At 40.3% G+C, this 24,012-nt stretch overlaps 1 protein-coding gene across 2 annotated transcripts in view; it reads left to right on the top strand.

Annotated features, from left to right (window-relative positions):
- Positions 1 to 24,012, top strand: part of ALPK1 (alpha kinase 1) — a 142,973-nt gene that overhangs the window by 73,164 nt on the left and 45,797 nt on the right. For both annotated transcript variants that reach the window (XM_030313240.1, XM_030313237.1), the window contains exon 4: positions 4,899 to 5,053. In XM_030313240.1, coding sequence (XP_030169100.1) covers positions 4,899 to 5,053 — 155 coding nt within the window. The remainder of the gene's footprint in view (positions 1 to 4,898; positions 5,054 to 24,012) is intronic.

Here is a 24,012-nt window from a genome sequence, read left to right as displayed (position 1 = left end):
TGACCACCGAGAGATGAGTGGATTTCTAGGGCATGAATGGGACATGGGCTACAGGCGGACGGGCAGGGGAGGAAGCCCACTTTGTTGCAGTGAATTGCTGTCAGTTCTAATTTTAGGCTTCAGTAAACATGAGGCTACAAGAAAACAGTTTAGTTCAAGAAGAACAAAGGGTGCAAGTAGGCTGGTGCTCGTAAATTTCAATTATTAAAAAATTGAAGCAACTTCTGAATGGTGGCATATACTTTTTTCAAACTAAGCTTTTGTGCCTCATCAGTTTCCATAGGCTTCTACGGTTTCCATAAATATGTCATCTCATTGGTCCAATCTTTCTTTTTTTTTATTATCAATACATTTCTCATGCTGCATTCACATGCCATTTGTAAAATAAATCCTTTCATACCGATGAATACTGATTGCATCATTATCAGGGTTTAAGAATTTGGCCTTTTGCTCATTTCATAGTTTATGCCATTCATAGTTTTAGATGAGTCATTGTTTGAGAAGTTTTGATCACAAAGTCTAGAAAGTTAAAACATTTATTTCTTCCATAGCCAGTTTTGGAGAGGGAATTTTCTTTCCTTTCAGCATTTGAATAATTTTTCCTGCGTTTCTATAAGTGTATCCCTTTTATGTGCTTTTAATTTTTTTGGTTTTTTTTGTATTTTTAGTGACTGGCTATTCCTTGCAGAGATAAGATTACATAAAATGCACACTCCCCATTTCTTTTGTTGTGGATGATTATGTAATGGGAAAGGTTCTGGAGGAGTCTCTCCCACATTCTTGTATACTGGCACACACACACAGAGGCACTTCAGGTACCTAGAGGCGTCTTAAATTTTTGTAATCCATTATTTGTGCCCCTTTCAAAGTAAAATGCCCCATGTCCCATTGTTTCACAACACCTTAGTTTATGTGTTTTCCTTCTTTATTAGCCAGATACACCACTGCGTGATTTTGCTTGCTAGTTATACGTGCCCATCAGCCTGGGCACACCCTGGCAGGTTTTAGCCCCTCGTCAGGGAACGGCGGGTACTTGGCGCCTCCAGAACACACTGCAGGGCTGGTTCTCGTTCCCTCAGGGCCAGCGTATTGTGTTCTCTCTACTGAAGTTTTTCTCTTGTCCTTTTACTACATGGCATCCTTTGTCTCTTTAGCCCAAATTCCTTCAAGCTTTGTGTTCTCCCTAGTGAAAACTCAGAGCCCCAACTTGGGTAGCATTTTCTTCTCTTTTCTTCCCAAGTGCCACAGAAGAGGAGAAATAATCAGTTTAGTTCCAGATAAGGCAAATCAGGGCTACAAAATCATTCGATTAGCAGCGGCCCTTCAGGTACGCTGCTTGGGGAAGTAAGTGATCAGAGAGGCAGAAGAGGATACTGCTCCGTCAGGGGCTGACTGCTGGGGTTGGCTGAATCTGATAAGCCAGTGCGGGAGGAAATTTGTGCTGAGCCATTGATAATCTCAGCATTAACCCATCCGCATGGAGGCAGGCTTCGTGATCCACCCCAAGCACCATCAGTACAACTGAATGCAGTGTGAGTGCAGAGTCCCTCCCTTAGCAGGTGGTTTCTGAGCCATACTAGTGACTTAAGTGGTCACTCACATGTGCTCCAAGAGAAAGGTATTAGTACAGGGCAACTTATGGTGACAGGGCAAGCCAGAGAACTCTAAACATGATTACTGTGGTTTTTGTTCTTTCCCTCCTCTTCACAACCCTGTTCTCTTCCCTCAGAAATTGTCCTTGCCAACATGGGTGACTACTTCTAGCAACTTCCTCAGAAATAGAGAAGGAACTGAAATCTAAACAGATATATATATATATATATATATATATATACACATATATATACACACACACACACACACACACACGCATATATATGTATATATATACATATATATGCATATATATATACACATATATACGTATATATGTGTATATATATACCATATGTATATGGTATATTTTATTACATCATATGGTATATTTTATATAATATAATTTACTATCAAATTGGCTAACATACAGTGTGTAAAGTATGCTCTTGGTTTTTGGGGTAGATTCCCATGGTTCATCACTTACATATAACACCCAGTGCTCATCCCAACAAGTGCCCTCCTCAATGCCCATCACCCATATTTCCCCTCTTCCCATCCTCCCATCACCCTCAGTTTGTTCTCTGTATTTAAGAGTCTCTTATCGTTTGCTTCCCTCCCTCTCTCAAAAAATAAATGTATTTCAGAAGCATCATTTATTTCAGTGTGCCACACTGGACTATCCATGTTCTGGCATGATCTGTAAGGAAAGGGTAGTGTGGAGGAGGCAAAATGAGTTGTACAGAATCAGATTTTCTCCATCATCATGAAAAAAATTGAAAATATTGAGACCATTCAGTGCCAATATAAGGTGAAATTCTTTGAATCCAGATATCAGATTCTTGTTGTCATTTGACTACTCATTTGACTCCAGAGCTTGATACTCGTGGGCAGAGTGTCCAAATTTATTGGTCAAACTGGGACACTTGAGAACAAGAAGGAGCACTATTAATAAGTACAGGAGGACCACAGAGAACTGTCCTAAGTGAACAGGACTGAATAGTCATCCTGTTCCCAACTATTTAGAAATATCATTTAAGAAACTTTCTTTACGGGGCGCCTGGGTGGCGCAGTCGGTTAAGCGTCTGACTTCAGCCAGGTCACGATCTCGCGGTCCGTGGGTTCGAGCCCCGCGTCAGGCTCTGGGCTGATGGCTCGGAGCCTGGAGCCTGTTTCCGATTCTGTGTCTCCCTCTCTCTCTGCCCCTCCCCCGTTCATGCTCTGTCTCTCTCTGTCCCAAAAAAATAAAATAAAAAACGTTGAAAAAAAAAATTAAAAAAAAAAAAAAAAAAGAAACTTTCTTTACATACATACTGGAGCATTTCTGGCAATCAGAGGGCCAAGCTTTCCAGCAGATTATGACCACATAGGTCCCTAATGCCATGGCTCTGCTTTCTTTAGAGGAGTGCTATCACACAGTCAGTGCTCCGTAGTTCTGGGTTGATGAATCAGGAAGCAATGATTTCAGTGTAATATTTATAAATCATCCTCAATAGTCAGTATGGATTACTCACTGGTGTGGCCCATCTGATACCCTCTCAATGCCAAGCAGTGTCTCCTCACCAGCAGTCATCCATACATTTGCCCACTTGGCAAGGACACAGAAAGGCATCATGGACCAAGGCAGAGTTAGGTTTTCTTCCTTCTCTTCTTTTTGTGTTTTACTCTCTCTGTCATATCACTTTGGTCCTATTTAGCATGTCTTATGTAGATATAAGACAAATCCTTTTAACCATCAGGGTGTGAATTACAACAGCGATAACACACGATGTCTGTCTTCAGGGAGCTCACAGTCCAATGAGAGGACAGTATAGTTTCAGAGCAGTGGGATGAACACTGAAAGGGCATCTGCATTTGGGGACCTGGGAGCACTCAGGAGGGACATCTCAATTCTGTGGGATGGACATCTCATGGCAGGCTGATGAGAAGTACCCAAGTTTGCACTGAGTGCTAAAGCCAGTGGGCCTGAACTTGATCATGAAAGGACTGGGAGAAGGCAATGCAAAAATGAGGACAGAGTATACAAAGTCATTAAAGAACTGTATGCAGGGCAATGGCCTGCTCCATCTTTTTTTTTTTTTTTTTTTTTAAGCAAAATGGGGATCAACAGTGTGGAAGTTGGAGTGGATGAGGCAAGATAGGAAGCAGGGGTTCAGGCAAGAATTACTGATAATGAAAAGAAGGAAATGGATTTTTTAGGATCTACAGATTTCAATAGCCAGTTAGATTCAAGAAGGAAGAGAGAGCAAAGAATCTAGACTGACTTTTAAGTTTCAGACTTGGTGACTCAGTGAATGGCGGTAGCATTCATCAAAATAAAGAAACAGATTTAGAAAAAAGACAGTGAGTTCAGTTTTAGATATTTTTGAGTATGAAATGTCTGTAAGATAGAGATTTATAGCTGGCAGTCATATAATCAGGTCCATAATCCCTTATTCAGACCATTTGGGGTTCACATGTGCTTCAGAATTCAGAATTTTTCAAGTTAGGAAGGTAGTATGGAACATGTACCATCTACTACATTCATACTCCGGTGGAAGCTGGACAGCACCTATAGTCAAACATAATTTTTACAACAAAACTTTTGGATTCTCACTAAGTAAGATAAACAAGACCATAAGTACCCTCTAGTCGGTTCAAGTCTGGTTTGGGTGCCAAACTTAAGAAAAAAACCTTCTAGTTTCCAGAACTTTTTGGGTTTTCCAAGTTTGGACAGGATATTGTGGACCTCTTATAATGAGGTTTGGTGCCCAGGAAGAGATCGAATATGTCTACTAATGTAATACAAAGCCGTCTCACAATAAGTCGATACCATTTCAAATTTCATTTTTTGGTAGCCATCGTCAATATTCAGATGTAGTCCATAGTGAAAGTATGAGGTGAGGCGAGGTCTTGGAGAGGTAAAAAGAGGTTGTACAAATTGACTCTCTGCATTACCCAGCTGCCACAAACCCCAGATGTCATTCCATCTCAGTCCCTTTCTCATTTTACAGGGAAAATAATATTTCCTTCATTCCTTTCTCTGATTCTTCATGCAAAGATAGTCACTGAAGTGCTTTACTTCCTGCTAAAAACCTTTCTTAATGCCTGACTACCCCAATTTACCTGAAGGGCAAAGTAGACCAGGGCCACCCCTGACAGATAGCTTTGCGCTATTATTCTTTGAGTCAGAACCACCAGCTCAGACCAGCCAGCAAGAGGTAGGAAAATTTTTTTTTGCCACGGAGGTGCTTCATCATAACATTGGTAACTCAACAGCCTTTTCTTTGACTGCAATTTCCTTACCTGAACTCTGACCTTTTCAGCTTCACTCCCCAGTGAATTAAGGACCCTGATCCAGGAGGCAAAGGAAATGAAGTGGCCCTTCGTGCCTGAAAAGTGGCAGTACAAACAAGCTGTGAGCCCAGAGGACAAAACAAACCTGCAGGATGTGATTGGCGCCGGGTTGCAGCAGTTACTGGTAGGAAGAGCCACACCACCTGTTCCTCTGACACCCTGAAGTGAGGCATTTAGCCTCTAAGTGGTCTAATAGATTAAATTTCTTTGAAGCATAAGACAGCCCCTACCCTTATGGTCAGCTCTGCCAGATTGACTAATGTGGGGGAAATAGCTTTTAGAAAGCGTTGCCTGCCTGTAAGACCTTCTGTTGGAAGCCAAAGCAAGTAAAAGTGAAGAAGAGTGGTCAGTGGGTCTATTGAGAAAACTGTCATCCTGAAATGTTTATTATATCCCTGGTAGTCCAGAAGCACTGGTTTTGGTTCTGCCATGTCTCTTAGCATTTTTATTTTGAAATGCTCCTTTTTAAGGGTTGAGTAGCTTGAAAAAAAAATCATTCACCATTATTTCATCAATATGACATGCTGTCCACCATGTCCCTTCCCAAACCTGGGATCCTCCTCATTCCCTTGTCTCCTCACAATGCGGGCTGTTCAGGAAGCATTAAATCAAAGTCATTGACCTGCTTATTCCTCAAATCACTTCTTGGAAATTGATCAAACTGCTATCTCTTCCTTGGATAGAAGAGGACCTCAGGAACAGCACATGAACTCAGATCTGAGCTCAGATTTCAGCCTTAGGTTCTAGGGATGCTACACAGAGTGTCATTGTTCTTTTTAATAGCATTGTTTTTTTACTTACATTCTCTCAGATGATTGTCAAGGAAGAGAGTCTATTAGCTTATATGTATTTTTTCTCATGTAAAAATATATGTTTGTCTGGACACCAGGCATTACAAGCAACGATAATATCCTAACATTTTTATTGCATCAGTTTACATGAGAATGTGTTTTGGGGTCACCCCCAAAACAAGTGTACAGGTATTGTGTTTGCCTACCGAAACAGAAATCTGGGAAAGGTTCCCTGATCTATGTACATATAATGGCATCTTTGGAGACTTAGTATAAATAGCAAACCCCCACTTTTCCCATGACCTACCCCCGCCAAAAATATGAACAAACAGACTGAGGTTAAGCAGACTGGAGACTGCAGGAAAAGGAAAGTGGGTATTTGGAAAGAATGCAGTGGTGAACCAGCGATTTTAAATGACCAGGCTTGGTATATGTGGAAAAGGGGAATGGAATAATAACTATGGTTTGCGTATCACTGCAGATTTTACAAAGTGCTCACACATATATCATCTCCTTTACTTCTCAAAATGGCCCTCCTGTAATTACCACCATTATCATCCCCATTTTACAGATGAGGGAATTAAGGTGCAGGGAGATTAACGTGCCCAGGGGAATAGACCGGTGAGTGGTGGAGCTACCCCTTCCTCCATCTAGCTACCGATTCTCGTTCAGAAAGCCCCATGTGAGGAACTTGAAAGCACAGGTAGAATCCCCAAGCCTTGTTTACTCTCAAGCAAGATGTAGGCTATCCAGTAGAACTTCCTGCGACGCAGGAAATGTTCCATAGCTCTGCTGCCCAGTGCGTTAGGCCCTGGCCACTTTGGCTCTCCAGCACTTGAAATGTGGCAAGCATGAGAACTGAACTTTTTCGTGTTATTTAATGTTTAAAAATCATTTTTTATATAAATAGCCACATGGTGCTAGGCCTACGGTTTTATGGCACAGGGCAGCTCTGGAGAAGTGATACGTAAAATGAGACCTCACAGCAGCAGCACTAGAAACTTGTGGGATATTCAGATTCTTGGGCCCCACCCAAGACTTACCAAGTCGAAAACTCTGGGCCTGGCAATAAGCATAGACAAGCCCTCCAGAAGATTCTCACGCATGCTAGAGCTTGAGAACCAACGTTCTAAAGAAAAGAGGAGGAAAGTCAGAGAGCCTGACCAGGGATGTGAGGGGAGAAGGAACAAGGTAAGGGGTAAAAGGAGACTCCAATGTGAAGTTTCCAGGAGACCAACCGTAAAAGCAATCTCCTTCCCATTAATTCCAGGAACTTGTTTAAACTTGGGCCAGTTCCTGAAAAGCCATAGTTGCTTCACCTGCTTGGAAAGCCTTGTGTGATTCGGCCGCTGGTGGCATAGAACGTTCAAGGCTTCCAAGGAAGGTGAGGACAGGACCTCTTCTTTGACCTTTGGGGCTTAGAAAGTTCCTCTGAATTCCAAACATAGGCTGAGAGAAGGAGACACATCACACCACGACAACCAGGGTTTTACTCCTCTTGGTGCATCCCGCAATCACCAGATCCCCCTCACCGCATGCAAAGCTGTTAGTGACTCTAGATGAAAAACTCAAGATGGTATTTTAAAAACTGGGTCTTGCTGCATTTGGGGGCTAATGTGAGTTGGCAGACAAGCTGTTCATAGTTGTTAGACTGTATTTATTCTTTCTACTTTCCCTCTACATACTGCACGGATGTCACAGTTGGGAAAATAGAGACATACAGAATTTAAGACATTTGTGTCCGGCTCACGAGATCACTAGTGGCAGCTCTGAGAATCAGTCCATTAGGCTTCTTTAGTCCCTGATGTATTTAACCTGGGAGCTTTTTGAACTCTGAGCATCATTTTCTTTCGCTTCCCCAGCAAGCTATAAATTAAGTAACCACACCTCCTAAAGACTCTTAGGATGCTTTCCTATTGTGTCAGACCCCAAGTGCACAATTACTAAACCACTCTGTTTTGTAAATATAGAGCACTATAGCACTCTGTGAACTCATGCTACTTTCGATATCTTAGCTTGCCAAAAGTATCCCGAGTGAATTCCATGATTTGTTTTTGTCCCATTATCTGTTGGTTTCAATATTATTCTTTACTGAAGCGGGCTGGCCATGTTTTAATAATCAATTCATTACGAGATTCTCTTCTTTACATAAAAAATTGGTTAAAGGCTGCTGAGTTTTCTGTTCAGCCGAGTTATGTCTTCTTATGCTTTTTTCCACAAATCTAAACTTGCCATGATTTTCTTTGCCTTGCAATGAATCCTTCCCATAAAAAGTTTCCCCTCCATTTTTTAAAATTAGCATTACACTTAGAGTCTAGCCACTGTTAAGTTTAATTTAATTTAAGTTAATTCCACAAATAACATATCAAAGTTAAGCACAGAATTATGTTGAGTGCCTGAGTTAGTGAAATTAAGGGTCATTTATAATGTTACTCTCTTAGGCTAAACTTAATCAAGAAAAATTATATGTGTTTTATGCTTTGCTTTCTGTTCTCCACAGCCTCTCCCATTTCCTCCCTCCCCACATGCTCCCCCCCACCCCGCCTCCTCCTTCCCCACCCCCAACCTTTTCTCCTTTGGTGTGTGGCCACAGACAGAAATTTATGGCAGGGGCCAACCTCCTTTACACTCCACACAAAGCTCTCTGACTTGAGAGAGTTTGTTCGCTCTCTCCCAGAAAAAACACCTGCAGCACGCTCCCCAAGAAACCTGGAGAGATGGGAGATTAATGTGGCTGTAATAGCTGGGCAGTGTTTTTGGTATTATGCCCTCTCCCCAGGTAGATGGGTCTTTTCCGAGATGATACCAATTATTTATTGCTGAAACATCTGTTGATAACTGCAGCTGCCCTTGTGAAACAAAGCCTATCACGGGGTCACAGGCTATAGGGACCTAAAATCCTACCTCATGCTAGTTTTAGACTATTCAATAACACCCTCAAGTCCATGGGTTACCATCATCTTTAATGTCTCATCATGCCATAGAAAATACTTTGTAAACACTGCACTGCCCTGCCCTACAGGCTTTGAAGTATTATTTCATCTCCATTGGTAATTTATATTCCAGTGCCATTGTGCTGTGGGAAAAAGAGGGGGAACCTTTTTTGTTTTCCATTTAATTGTATATCGCCTGACACTTTGACCTGTATTATTAGTATTAGTCAGAAAAAGGATTTTCTCCCTCTCTTATTTAAAAATAAAATTTCAAGGGAAAGTGAGCGCTCCTTCAGCTCTTTTCACTCAAAACAATGTTTACACTCTAAGAGGAAAAGATGAAAAGCACAAGCAATTTTTTTCAAGTGTCGGAGAAGGGCATTTCAGTTTTTGAAAGAGAACAGTAAGGCCCTTATAAATATCATTCAGCAAAACCTTTGATGGATTTTTTTTTTTTCCAAAAAGTATTGAAGGCATTTACCATTAGCTTCTGTTTAGCTTGGTTTTGGGCGGGCACAGTAGCGTTCTTACTAGTAAAACTCTCCTTGCTTCTGAGATGCCAGGGAATGAAGGCACCGGCCTCTGTGTAGATGCCACCTTTTGTAACTTTTCCAGTAACTTTTACACTTCTAAAAAGGATGCTTTCTGCACAAATAAAGAAAATATGAAAACAAAACTTTTAAAAAGGAGATTAAGGACATGTTTGGATTCGCATGTCTGTCGCAGTTGAGAGCAGGCTGGGTTGCCGGGCTGAGAGAAGTTGCTGGCCAGGCCCTGCTTTGGAGCCTTCCTGCAGATTTGGGCATCCTGATCTTGGCAAGGATCTGGCCTCTCCTCAGCCCTGTTTCTGTGGAGAAAGGGAACTTAAGTTTAGTGGGGTGTCTCTGCAAAGAGATATGGGGTAATTTTTAGAGGTTGGCTAGAGTAAGGTGCAAGGAGATAAAGCAGTCTCAAAATGAGGATTTTTTCCCCATTTTCTCTTTAACTGTATAACCATGAAAATGGATAATATGATAACTTTTATTCCACAATTTTTTTGGAAATATCTGTGCTACCAGTAATTTGAAGAGAGACTACATAAATAAGTAGTTGTTTTCTTATGTGATCTTGGGTGAAAAAGCTTTGTGGATGAACAAAGTTTGATAGATTTAACTTCCAGAATATTTATATGTCTGCAGATAATCTTGTTGCCTTTAACTTGTTATTGTTTTTTTTTAATTTTTTTTAACGTTTATTTATTTTTGAGACAGAGAGAGACAGAGCATGAACGGGGGATGGTCAGAGAGAGAGGGAGACACAGAATCTGAAACAGGCTCCAGGCTCTGAGCAGTCAGCACAGAGCCCGACGTGGGGCTCGAACTCACGGACCGCGAGATCATGACCTGAGCCGAAGTCGACTGCTTAACCAACTGAGCCACCCAGGCACCCTGATATTGTTATTTTTAAACTACTTAAAGTACTAAGAGGTCAAAAATTAAAACATAAATAGGAGCTCCTGAGTGGTTCAGTTGGTTGAGCATCTGACTTCAGCTCAGGTCATGATCTCACAGTTCATGAATTCTAGCCCTGCATCAGGTAAGCTGCTGTCAGCACAGAGCCCACTTTGGATCCTGTCACCCTCTCTCTCTGCCACTCCCCTGCTGGCGTTCTTTATCACAAAAATAAATAAGCATTTAGAAAATATATAAAAAAATTAAAACATAAATGAAAATGAGTAAAGATAAGAGTTGTTCATTACAATATTATGGGGAAAGGTTTTTAAAATGGCTAGTGTGATTAACCTAAGAGCAGAGAGGACAGGAATAGTATTTAGCAAAAGATGACTATAAATGTATTAGGAAATGAAAAGTCAAGTTCAAGAAAGATACATTGTGTGAGGACTAGGTAAGGTGAGATGCTATCCCTGGAAGCAATAAAATTCTTCTCCATGAATAAGCTCTGGGTTTAAGAAGTTCTTAAAACTAATTTTAAAACATTTATTTCAGGTGTCAGTTTTCATATTAATAATAGAGAATTCTTGGCTTAGATCATGATTCAGGTCATGATCTCACAGTTCATGGGTTCGAGCCCCACATCAGGCTCTGTGCTGACAGCCCAGAGCCTGGAGCCTGCTTTGGGTTCTGTGTCTCCTCTCTCTCTCTGCTCCTCCCCTGCTCATGCCCTGTCTCTCTCTGTCTCTCAAAAATGAATCAATGTTTAAAAAATATTTTTAAAAAAATAGAGAATTCAAAAGCAGTAATAGGTAATTTTTGGATTATGATTCTTTCAGCAAGTGATTTTTTCAAATGAAGTTTCATCTTCAACTATGTGCCTTGGGGTTTTAATAGTGGAGATCTTTTTCTTTTTTTTTTAAATTTTTTTTTCAACGTTTATTTATTTTTTTGGGACAGAGAGAGACAGAGCATGAATGGGGGGAGGGGCAGAGAGAGAGGGAGACACAGAATCGGAAACAGGCTCCAGGCTCTGAGCCATCAGCCCAGAGCCTGACGCGGGGCTCGAACTCACGGACCGCGAGATCGTGACCTGGCTGAAGTCAGACGCTTAACCGACTGCGCCACCCAGGCACCCAGTGGAGATCTTTTTCATTAAGATGCAAAAGGCAAAATGAATGCAAGCTGCATATTCATTCATTTACTCAGGAAAACTTTATTGAGTATTAACATGTGCCACACATTTGATATATTGAACACTGAAAGAAAGGCAAAGGAAGTGGAAGACCTAGTTTACGTCCTGGAAAAACCACCAGAATGAGGAGATGGGTCAACCAACCTTTGTCAAAAGCCCTGCTGGTTGGAACAGTTCCTCCCATTTATCGATCACTTAATATGTGGCAGGTGCTCGATACATATTCTTCTAATTCTTACAGGCTCGGCCATATGACCTGTCTTAGCCAATGAAATGTGATTAGAAGTAACATATGCCAGTTCCAAGCAGAAGCTTTATAAGCCATTGTGTAGTTCTACCACTGGAAGTCTTCCTTTGCCTCATGAACAGGATCATGGCTACTCCCTCAGCCTGGCTTCTGAAAAGGGCAAAATACATGGAGCAGAGTCTCAGAGTTAGAGCCAAACTGCAGCCAATTCTAAATATGAACAACAACCAAGTAACTTTGTTGTTAAAGGTACTGAAATTTTCGGGTTATCACAGTCTTATCAAGTGATATAGGTTGATTTGTCCCCCACCAGACGCATTGAAGTCCTAACCCTCAGTGCCTCCAAGTATGATTTTATTTGAAAATAGGGCCATTGCAGATGTAATTAGTTAAGATGAGGTTATACTGCAGTAGAGTGAGCCCTCAGTCCAATCTGACTAGTGTCCTTAGAAGAGGAAGGCCATGGGAAGACACAGAGATACAGAGAGAATGCCATGTGAGGACAGCAGCAGAGGTTGGGTTTTGCAGCCATCGGCCAAGGAATGCCCAGGGCTTCTGGCAACACCAGAAGCCGAGAGAGAGGCGTGCAACCTTAGAGAGAGTGTGTCCTGCTGACAACCTGATTTTGGACTTCTAGCCTTGAGAACTTTGAAACAATACATCTTCGTTGCTTTAAACCACACAGTTTGTGGTGCTTTGTTATGGCGGCCACCGGAAACTAATACACTAAAGGAAAGCTGGCTAATGTACATGTGGAAGATAATGCAATAAAAAAACTCTCAAATGACCTCAAGATTCTTAGTATGTGGTCCTATGCCTCTATAGAGAAGAAGGCAAAATATACCACAGTCCACAATCAAGAACAGAATTTGTTCAAAAGGACATTTCAAAAAAAATGGTTTCTAAAAGAAAAAAAAAAGTAGGGTAGGGTATTTACTATATTATTTCATCCTTAAACGTGGCTGGAGAAAACAGATTGGAAAAAGCCAATCACTCTTTCTATTTCATTCAGTTTCGGGGCTATCGAGCAGTCAACAGTCCACTAACCATCTCTATTTGGATGTCCCATATATCTCAAGTCCCCTAGGGCCCAAACTGGCTCATCATCTCCCCACTTTTGCTCGCTCCGTCCACCCCATTGTCTCTTCCTCCAGTGATCACAATATCAGTAAATGGTATCATGAACCTCCCAGTTACCCAAGTCAAGACCTAGGAATCATCTTTAATTCTATCTTCCCATCAACCCTCATGTCGTATTAATTATCAAGTCCCACCGTTTCCTCATAAATATCTCTCAAATACATCTTCCTTTCTCCAACCCTACTGCAACTGTGCTGGTTCAGACCATGACGCCTCCTTCCCAGATTATATCCAACCCTTCCCCTACCTCTAGTCATGTCCCCTGTATAAACAAGAATAGTAAGGTTAGGCTGCAGAAAAAGCAATGCCAAAACTTAAAGCAATAAAGGTTTGATTTTTCATGTCTCTATATGTCCATCTGAGGGGGGAAAGAGAGCTCTGCTTCATGTCACTCCCCTCAGGGACCCAGCTTGATGGAATACCTACCATTTAGAATATTGCTAGTTGCCATGGCAGGAGGAAAAGGAAATGATGAATTGCACAGTGGCTCTACATACATGCATACAGAAATGACCATAGGTCACAGTAAGCGATGCAGTCACAACTGACATCAAGAAGGCTGGAAAACACCATTCTACCATGTGCTCAGGAGGGGAAGACACAGAAATAGATTGGCAGGTAGTACTCATTATCACCATGACCCACCAGCTTTACTCTACACTGCAACCAAAACCATCTTTCTAAGATGGCAATCCGCTACTTCTTCTGGCTTAAATCTCTGGGGGAAATCTCAGTTAATTTGAAAACAAGAACTCTTTTAAACTGTACATCTTACAAAAGAACCTAATACTAATCCTGAACAACAAAATCTACATAAATTTGGATGAGCATTTCCATGAAAGTGGTGGGATTTTACTTTTATTTACTTGACTTTTATTCTTTATACATTTTTTTATTCTTCACCATAAACATCTCTTACCATTATGAAAAAGGCAGGAGAGAGAGAGAGAAGAGTATCTGTTGATCAGTCCCCTTTAGATCCAGATCAGGTCAAGGGCGCCTGGGTGGCTCAGTCGGTTAAATCCAGATCAGGTCAAATGTTCAGAAAAACTTAAGTAAGGGTAGTAAGGTTATGCTGCACCACTTCTCTCACACCAAGTACAGATACGGAATTGCTTCTATCTTAACAATGAACAAGCTAAGGTGATTAATTAAGTGACTCGGACAAAGCATCTTTTGCCGATAAAGGAAGGATTTGAAATTGCAACGTTCTTATTTCTGAATCTTCTCTTCCCATTTAATGGCCTGCCATAAGCTAAGTATCATTCTTCTCCTGTTATGTTTTTGGAGATTATTTTAGCACACAGCTGTGTACCCACACATACACACATATGGAAAATATATGTGTATATATCTACATAATTGGTATGCATGAATACAATTTCTTTCTTTCTTTTTTTTTTTCAAGAGAGTACATGTGTGAGTGCAGAAGGGGCAGGGGGAGAGGGAGAGAGAAAATCTTAAGCAGGCTCGACATGGGGCCCAAAGCAGGGCTGGATCTCACAACCAACCATGAGATCTTGACCTGAGCTGAAATCAAGAGTCAACCGTTCAACCTACTGAGCCACCCAGGCGCCCCAATACAAGTTCTTTCTTTATCAAATGATAGAACATTGAAGCTGGAGGGAAATTTAGAGATCATTTCTTTCAAGCTCATCATTTGGTCAGTGGGGAACTTAAACCCAGAGAGAGAAAGAGGTGGCTCACCGTAAGTCACAGACCCCATCAGCAAGAGCCACAGGATATGACACCCAGGTCCCTGAATCTCCCTGAATCTGCACACCCCCATACTTCACACGGGCCTGTGGTAGAACTGGACCAGCCTTTCCTTGCCGCCTTCCTATCCCTTCTGCTGCCCTATAATCTGCCTTGAGCTCCCTCTGCTAACATCATGGGACTTTTTTACTCAGAGCAGAATTAATTAAGACAGAAATTTTATAATTTCCTATTATCAACACTTAAAACCTTAGCTTCATCTGCTGAACCTCATAGTTCTTCTTTGGAAAAGCAACCAGACAAAATGTTCAGATTCATCAAAAATAAATTTCATTCAATAAGTGAAAATTAGGCACCCAGAGAATGGAGTCCTTAAAAGACAAATATTAGCCCCAAGGCCTATGAAGTTTCAGACTTTAAGATAGAGTCTGATTAAAATCACCAAGGATTTAAACCCTGCTCTAAAACTGTGCCAAAAACCGCCCCTTTTAATACTGTACTTTCAAGTTTTAAATTAAAACGATGACTTGTTTTTAAAATTCTACCAACGAAACTTCAGCTGCCACAGAATCGGGCATGCGAGTTATCCCTTTGATGAGGGCTAACCCTATGGCATGAGCTTCATGTCTCCCCATAATGAAACCCCAAGGCTGAGCCAAGTCTTGGAAGAGTTGATCCGAATAAGATGAGCAGACAGAGGAGCCAAGTTCAAAATGCAGGAAATTAACACGTTGCAGTCCCCGGGCAGACAGAAGAAAGCAGTGACCTTCAGAAAAGGATAAATCCTAGGAGGGTGTTTATTCAGTCCTGTCAGCAAGTAAGAATAACATCACCTCCTAAATCTTATAGGTGAAAAAACTAAGGAGCTTACAAATATCATCTCTAAAAATACATCTCCCTATATCTGACACGGATTCTATTAGCTCAAACAATATGAAAATATCGTCTTTGTATGTCAACAAACATCAAACCGTGGCAGTTTCATAGGATTCAATCTGATATGTTCACAACATACAATCTTGAGAAAAACCCTCAAAAGTAGATTTGATTATGCCCATTTTGCAGATGAGGTGATTGGTTCAGGGAGCTCAAGAGACTCTCCTAAACTATATTACCGAGTGTGGCTAGGCTGAGATATAATCCAGACCTCCCCACGTGCCGCCTCCCTCTGCCTGCCATCATCCTATCATGATGTGAAATCATCTACCCAGCTTATTAAACCAACTTGCCTCACTCTCAAGGGCAGACACCAAAAATTTTTAAGCTCAACAAATTTCGCAGATATTTGGGATTAGCCCTTTCTTTTTTAGGCTATATTGGTACAGCACCGAAGAAAAACTTACGTTATCCCGCTGATGAATATATTCTGCATCAGTTGCCTTTGATTGTTGTTGTTGTTGTTGCCCACCCCATCAGGAAAAACATTTTAGCAGGCACCCTGATATACATGTAATTTTTCTTTCTTTTTTTATATATTTTTTAATGTTTATATATTTTTGACAGAGACAGAGTGTGAGCGGGGGAGGGGCAGAGAGAGAGGGAGATACAGAACCCGAAACAGGCTCCAGGCTCCGAGCTTTCAGCACAGAGGCCAACGCGGGGCTGGAACCCACGAACCGTGAGATCATGACCTGAGCCGAAGTCGGACTCTTAACCGACTGAGCCACCCAGGCGTCCCCGTTTAATTTTTCATTTAATAAGTTATATGCACGTACTATGCATATGTATATATATTTCTATAGAATGGATACTTAAGAACAACACAAAGATTAAATGACCACTTTAGAATAATTTTTTAAATTACATTATTGGCATGAGAACTTCTTGTTCAATTTAAAATTATAATCGAATATGTTTAATTAGATGTTATGTTGAACATCTTAGCACTGTGCCTTGAAGATATGGGTAGGATAGGGTTTTTTTAACACTTAGTTTTTTTAATGGCTGTCATAGTTGAAAAACCTTATGCTTCCAACATAAGCAGATCCAAATAAAAGAGGTCAGCTAATCCATACTACCCATATTTCAATCCATCCATGAATCCTGAAACATCATGTGCTGAAATTCAGCTGCAAATTTCCACATTTTGCAAGTTAATCAGAAGATACTATTTTTTTTTCACGAAGGATGTAAAAGCTCTTCATGCAGAAGATTGTTAAACAGGTTAAAAATTTCCCATTTGTGTGAGTTATCTTTACGTGATGCTTTATTTGGTATGAAGATCACAATGATGAAAACATTTCCAGCCCTCATGATCTGAAAAACATTTTCAAAATACCTTTTGGATAGCATACTGTTGTCAGCCACTTATCACAGGAAAGGAAATTTTGGAGAACTTGTCTGTTTATAAAAAATCTAAACCCTGTAAAGTTGACAATTCTTTAAAGAACTTTGTCTTGAGATGTTTATAGTCTTTCTCCCTCTTATTATGAGTTATTTCAAAGCAGCCATGATTTATAATACTATCATCTGTCAATCTACTTAACCAGATATGTAGAAACTGCAATACAAGCAACTGAAAATTGAGTTCAGAGTTCTCATTGTTGGCCCCTCCAAGATGAGGGCTTCCTCAGGTAACATCTGTACTAAGTAGCCATCTGACACACAGGCAAAGTAAGGAGCTGGTGTCCATCTACTTTTTAAAATGTCAGTAAAGCTTAATTTCTTTCTTACTGGTAAACTTCAGAGGAGTCTTTTTGAATTGTCTTTCTGTTTTGAGAACAGAGAGACTGTGTACGGCCATACCACCCTGAACGTGCCTGATCTCATCTGATCTCGGAAGCTAAGCAGTGTCGGGGCTGGTTAGTACTTGGATGGGAGAACTGAGACAGTGATTCCACAGATCTACTCCCAATCCACTCTCAAAATAATGAGTTCCTATTTACTGAGCATCTATTATGGAGCATTTTACATATGTTCTCTTTAATTTTCTCAGTAATCTGTACAGTATTATTATCTTAATATATAAGAAGTTGAAACTAAAAAGTTAAAAAAAGTTACCCCAAAGGGGTAGTGCCTCAGTACAATCAAAGCCCCCTTTTTTTTGCACTGTCCTGCAGTGTCTCCCTGTAGCAACTGCTATGACTAGCTTCCTCATGAGAATAGCCTCAACAAGTTGGCTCCTTTTTCTCTATATGTGTACAATCTGTCACATTTTGGAAGTATTACCAACTCAGTCATGGAACTTTGTATATTTATTCACCATTAAAGACTAGAAGCAAAATATGTTTCTTTCATGGACATTGAAAACATCATAGTAGGCTTAAATTACTCCCACTGGCACTGTATAAGAATTAGAAATCTCTGGGCTTTCGGGAATCATTGTCAGGTAGAACCTTAAAAGGGCTTGCTTAGAGGTCATACTCTTAACATTCTTTCTCAATAGCTCTCTCATTTTATTACTTTGAGCATAAGACTGTGGACAGCTTCCCTTCACTCTTTGTATAAGGCCATATCTTTGCCTAATATGCTTAAAATGCACCTTACTTATACCCGTTTAAGACTTTAATGGCTTATGCCAGAGATTACAAACATTGTTTAATGAGCTGACTGAATCAAGATTATCTGGGTGAGTTTGGGTTGGGGGATGGAAAGAAGGGCAGCTTCTTTAAAATATAACAGGAGATTCTTTATTTTTTTTAATGTTTATTTATTTTTGAGAGAGAGAGAGACGGAGCCTGAGCAGGGGAGGGGCAGAGAGAGGGGGGGAGAGAGAGAGAGAGAGAGAGAGAGAGAATCCAAAGCAGGCTCCAGGCTCTGAGCTGTGAGCGCAGAGCCCAATGCAGGGCTCAAACTCACAAACCGTGAGATCATGAGCTGAGCTGAAGTCGGACGCTTAACCAACTGAGCCACCCAGGCACCTCTAACCTGGAGATCCTGATTTAGATCTCTATTGAGACCCAAGAACTTGTATTAATAAAACATCACTATTGATTCTAATGTACAACCTGGTTGAAGTACCACTATTTTACTCCCCTTTTTAAGTATCTTATTTGTCATTAATAACATTTTCTGTAATTGAATCATATTTTAAATAGATTATAGACGTTCATTATTTAAGAATATTATAGTGAATCATGAAGACTACCTCGTGTAATGCATAACCATTCCTTAGGTTGACATTTCCTAGTATAGTAATCTGAGATTTTTTTCCTTAATGAGGTTTTATTAAAGCAAGGCTAACCCATACTGATTGGACATTTATTTCTGCTGTGCTTATGTGAATGTGATTCCCTTGGACTATAGGACTCTAAAGTGACAGGTGAGTCCATTTGTTTCTCTAAGTATGCATAGCTGTTAAAATTACAACAGGACAAGTAAACTCTTAATCCTTTCACTGATAATTAATAGTTTAAGAACCAGTAGAAAGCCCTAAGGGAAATGAGGTCCAAACTGTTCTTTTTGTGCTATACACCGCTACTCTTCTAGCATATGTTTTTGGTAACAATGACAATGACAATCTTGATAAAATTAAGACAGTATAGGTAGGGGGTAAGGAAGCTGACTTGCTAGCTAGACTGCGTGGGTTTGAATCCAAGAGCTGCCCCTTATTAGCTTTGTCATCATGGGCAACCTATGTAAACAGCATCTACAATGATAGTAATAACAGTACCTACTTCATAGATTGTTTGGAGGATTAAGTGAGTGGATAACATGGAATGTTTAGAATTGTGCCTAGCATTCAATAAATGGTAGCTATTATTATACTATAAGCTAATTGACAAAAGGACATGGCTTAGGGCCAGATATGAGATTTTTATAGTTATGAGGCAAGACAGAAACTCAAGAGAAACAAAAGCAAACATAAACAATTGAGACTACATCAAAATGAAAAGATTTTGCACAGCAAAGGAAACCATCAACAAAACATAAAGACAACCTACTCAATGAGAAAAGATATTTGCAAGGGTTAATATACAAAATATACAAAGAACTTATACAGTGCAACACCAGAAGAAAAAGTAGTCTGATTAAAAATGGAAAAATAAATGGGCAGGGGACCTGAATAGACATTTTTTTCCAAAGAAGATATACTAACAGCCAATAGACACATGAAAATATTCTCAACATCACTAATCATCATGGAAATGCAAACCAAAACCATAATGAGATATCCACTTACATTTGTCAGAATGGCTAAAATAAAAAAGACAAGAAATAACAAGTGTTGGCAAGGATATGCAGAAAAAAGGAACTCTCACACTGTTGGTGGGAATGTAAATTGGTACAACCACAGTATGGAAGTTTCTCAAAAAGTTAAAAATAGAAATACCATGTGATCGAATAATTCAACTACTGAGTATTTATCCAAAGAAATTAAAACACTAATTCAAAAAGATATTTGCACCCCTATGTTTATTGCAGCATTATTTACAATACCCGAGATATGGAAGCAACCTAAATGTCTGTCAATAGACCAATGGATAAAGAAGATGCAGGGTGTGTGTGTGTGTGTGTGTGTGTATGTGTTTATTTATATTTATATATAATGGAATATTATTCAGCCATAAAAAGGATGAGGTTGTGCTATTTGCAACAACTTAGATGGGCCTAGAGGGTGTAATGCTAACTGAGAAAGATAAATATCATATGGTTTTACTCATATGTAGAATCTTTAAGAAAAAATAAACCAAAAAAAGGCAGAATCACACCTATAAATACAGAGAACAGTTGGTTGCCAGAGGGGAAGAGGAGTGTGGGGATGGGAAAAATGGGTGAAGGAGAGAGGGAGATATAGGCTTTCAGTTACGGAATGAATAAGTCACAAGAATAAAAGTCACAACATAAAAGGAAGCAAATATAAAATATTTTATGAATTTTTAAACCTTTTGACATTACAGTATTACCTTTAGTATTAATTTATATTTTTAAAAATACCACTTAGCTGTTAAGAAACTAAATTATCATTCAAAAAAATTCTCTGGAAGGACATATATGAAATAGATAATGTCAATCACCTTCTCAGAGGGGAGGAAGGAGCCTGGGCCCAGGGTGTCGGACTTTTCACTATATCCCCAAGTGCATTTTGAACTATGTGAATATACTACCTCCACAAAAAAATAAATGAAATGTAATTTTTTAAAAAAAAGACAGAAGTTGGGGCGCCTGGGTGGCGCAGTCGGTTAAGCGTCCGACTTCAGCCAGGTCACGATCTCGCGGTCCGTGAGTTCGAGCCCCGCGTCAGGCTCTGGGCTGATGGCTCGGAGCCTGGAGCCTGTTTCCGATTCTGTGTCTCCCTCTCTCTCTGCCCCTCCCCCATTCATGCTCTGTCTCTCTCTGTCCCAAAAATAAATAAACGTTGAAAAAAAAATTTTTTTTTAAAAAAAGACAGAAGCTAAGATCAAATAGAGTAATCAAGACTCTAGCTGAATTTTGCTATCAAGATATCAAAAGTGACTGAAATTTTTTCAGATTTATCTATTAATGTATATAGGCAACCTTTCAGACAATGCAAAGAACTTAACATTCCAAACAGTATGTTAGTGAATCTGACAGTTGAACTTCTTCATGAGTCCCTCTCCCAGTACCAGCAGTCACACACTACCACTATTAAAAAAAAAAAAAAAAAAAAAAAAGGAGAGAAAATAATGTACCTGTGGAAGAACCCCAGACTACAAAACTGATTGTCAAGCTGGCCTCTTCCTCTGCAACCATTGATGACAGCCACTGAGATAGAAGAATCATAAGCGGTGATGAACCGATATTCTGGATTCTTCCCTGGAGTGCCTTAAGGGCAAAACCTGAGACTCCTTTGCTATTACCACTCACGGAACCCATTAGCTGTTAAGAGGAGTAATATCCACATGAGGTGAACACGGTTCCCAGGAAACAAAAGAACATCAGTTACAAAGGTCTTCCAGTTCCATGTTAGATAAGAACTTTTGCTTTTGACCTGACTTGGTACTCTTTGAGAAGGGAGACATCTCCTCAGGAACCATGGTGGTTAGGACAAGGGAGAAGAATGCATCTTCTTCATCAAATAGCTCTTCTTCTGGGGACCTATTTTTGGACTTGAACTCAATGTGTTGACTCAGATTATAATGCTAAATGTTTGGTCTAAATATTAATTTTTTTTAATTTGTTAATGTTTATTTTTTTTTTTTAAATTTTTTTTTTTTTTTCAACGTTTATTTATTTTTGGGACAGAGAGAGACAGAGCATGAATGGGGGAGGGGCAGAGAGAGAGGGAGACACAGAATCGGAAACAGGCTCCAGGCTCTGAGCCATCAGCCCAGAGCCTGACGCGGGGCTCGAACTCACGGACCGCGAGATCGTGACCTGGCTGAAGTCGGACGCTTAACCGACTGCGCCACCCAGGCGCCCCAGTTAATGTTTATTTTTGAGAGAGAGGGAGAGAGACAGAGAGAGAGAGAGTGAATGGGGGAGGGTCAGAGAGAGCGAGAGGGAGACACAGAATCCAAAGCAGGCTCCAGCCCCTGAACTGTCAGCACAGAGCCCAACATGGGAATCGAACTCATGAATTCTGAGATCATGACCTGAGCTAATGTCAGATGCTTAACTGACGGAGCCACCCAGTCACCCCTAAATATTAATTTTTTGTTTTGTTTTTAATTTTTTTTAACGTTTATTTATTTTGGGGACAGAGAGAGACAGAGCATGAACTGGGGAGGGGCAGAGAGAGAGGGAGACACAGAATCGGAAGCAGGCTCCAGGCTCTGAGCCATCAGCCCAGAGCCCGACGCGGGGCTCGAACTCACGGACCGTGAGATCGTGACCTGAGCTGAAGTCAGACGCTTAACCGACTGAGCCACCCAGGCAGCCCAAATTTTTGTTTTTAACTCTGACATTCATCTCTTCTGTATTTTCTAAAAACCACCCAATACACTGAGCTGGGAAATTTCATCTTCAAAATGTTTGAAGATCAGATAACACCATGTCTGTCTTTGTTAGTATTGTATATCCAATGCCTATAAGATACATCTTATATCTTAAATATTTTGTTGGGTGAATGAATAAATTCTCAGTAAATCATATGCCAAGAATCATTTGCTACATTATAAAGCTTCACGTGCAAAATTTTCCCCTATAAATGGAGTGTATTGCAATAATGAGTTCCCCTTCATTTTTGAGATTAAGCTCATGGGCCCCAAATCAGTTGAGTTCTGTCCACAGTCAAGTGTCACATCAACTAATATAGACTTTTGATTTTTCTTTTCATTTCGTTTATTTCCAGGTTAAGCACTCTCCAAGAAAATAGTTTTGCTATGATTTTAGAGATATTTTCATAGTTAAAAAAGAAGGAATAAGAATTCTAATTTCTCAGGCTTCTCTGACATTTCTTTGTCATTACATGTAACCATGACATTGGTATCAATAATAAATATTGTAGACATTTGTACATAAAGGTAGAGCCAATAGGATTTGCTGATATATTGGAAAAGAGAAGGAGAAGAGTCACAAACTTGGAGTCAAAGCTCTAAAATTTTGTCCTAAACAAATGAATGGATGATTTGTTTTACTGAGATAGAGACACCAAGAGAGAAGCAAGCAAGTATAGAAAATAAAAAGCTCTGTTTTAAATATGTTAAGTTTGAGGGGAACCTAGCTGGCTCAGTTGGTAGAACATGCAACTGTTGATCTGAGGGTCATGAGTTTGAGCCCCACATTAGGTGTGGGGCCTACTTAAGAAATAAAATAGGGGTGCATGGGTTGCCTAGTTGGTTAAGTGTCTGGCTCTTGATTTCGGCTCAGGTCATGATATTAAGGTTGTAGAATAGAGCCCCATGTTGGGCTCTGTGCTGAGTGTGGAGCCTGCTTGGGATTCTCTCTCTCCCTCTCTCTCCTGGGATTCTCTCTCTCCTTCTCTCTCTCTACTCCTCCCCTGTTCGCTCTCTCTCTCTCTCAAAATAAATAAATAAATAAACATTAAAAAATTAAAAAAGAAAATAAATATGTTAAGTTTGATATACCTAATTGACAAGTTGGCTGTTATCTAGGCAATCTCATATACAAGGCTGCATTTCAGGAAAGAGACCAAGGATGGTATTCAAATTTGGGATTCACCAACAGAAATGATATTTGAGGCTATGGGAGAGTCTAAGTGAGTGCAGCTAGAGAAGAGAAGCAGCTTTAGAACTTTTAGGGCATTCAACATTCAGAGGCTGGAGAAGGATACTCCAGCAAAGTAGAGTGAAGAAAAGAAGCAATTGAAGTAGAATGAAAACCAGGAGAACGAAATGCCAGAAGTCACTTGAATAAAAAGGAGGGATTAACTGACTCAACCAAATGCTTCTAGGCGTTTGAATGAAGATTAATAAATGGTCGTTGGATTTGGAGGCTGTTGGCAACCTTGAAAAGGATGGGTTCAGTGGAGTGTTGGGGATGAAAGATACAGCTTTAAGAAATAATGAGAAATGAGGAAGTAAAGACAGTGAGTTTAGACAACTCTTGAGATTGACTGTAAACAGAGACAGAGACCATGGCAGAGGAGCTGGGGAGAGATTGCCGTGGACTGAGTACTTGTATCCCCTCACCTACCCCAAATTCATATGTTGAATTCCTAACCCTCAAGGTGAAGTTTTTATGAGGTGAGGCCTATGAGAGGTGACTAAGCCATGAAGGCAGAGCCCTTATGAATGGGATTCATGCCCTTATGAAAGAGGCCCCAGGG

The sequence above is a fragment of the Lynx canadensis genome, chromosome B1, assembly GCF_007474595.2.
Source record: "Lynx canadensis isolate LIC74 chromosome B1, mLynCan4.pri.v2, whole genome shotgun sequence".
Taxonomy (NCBI): Eukaryota; Metazoa; Chordata; class Mammalia; order Carnivora; family Felidae; genus Lynx; species Lynx canadensis.
The sequence above is the reverse complement of the archived record's forward strand: the minus strand, read 5'-3'. Positions and strand labels throughout refer to the sequence as shown.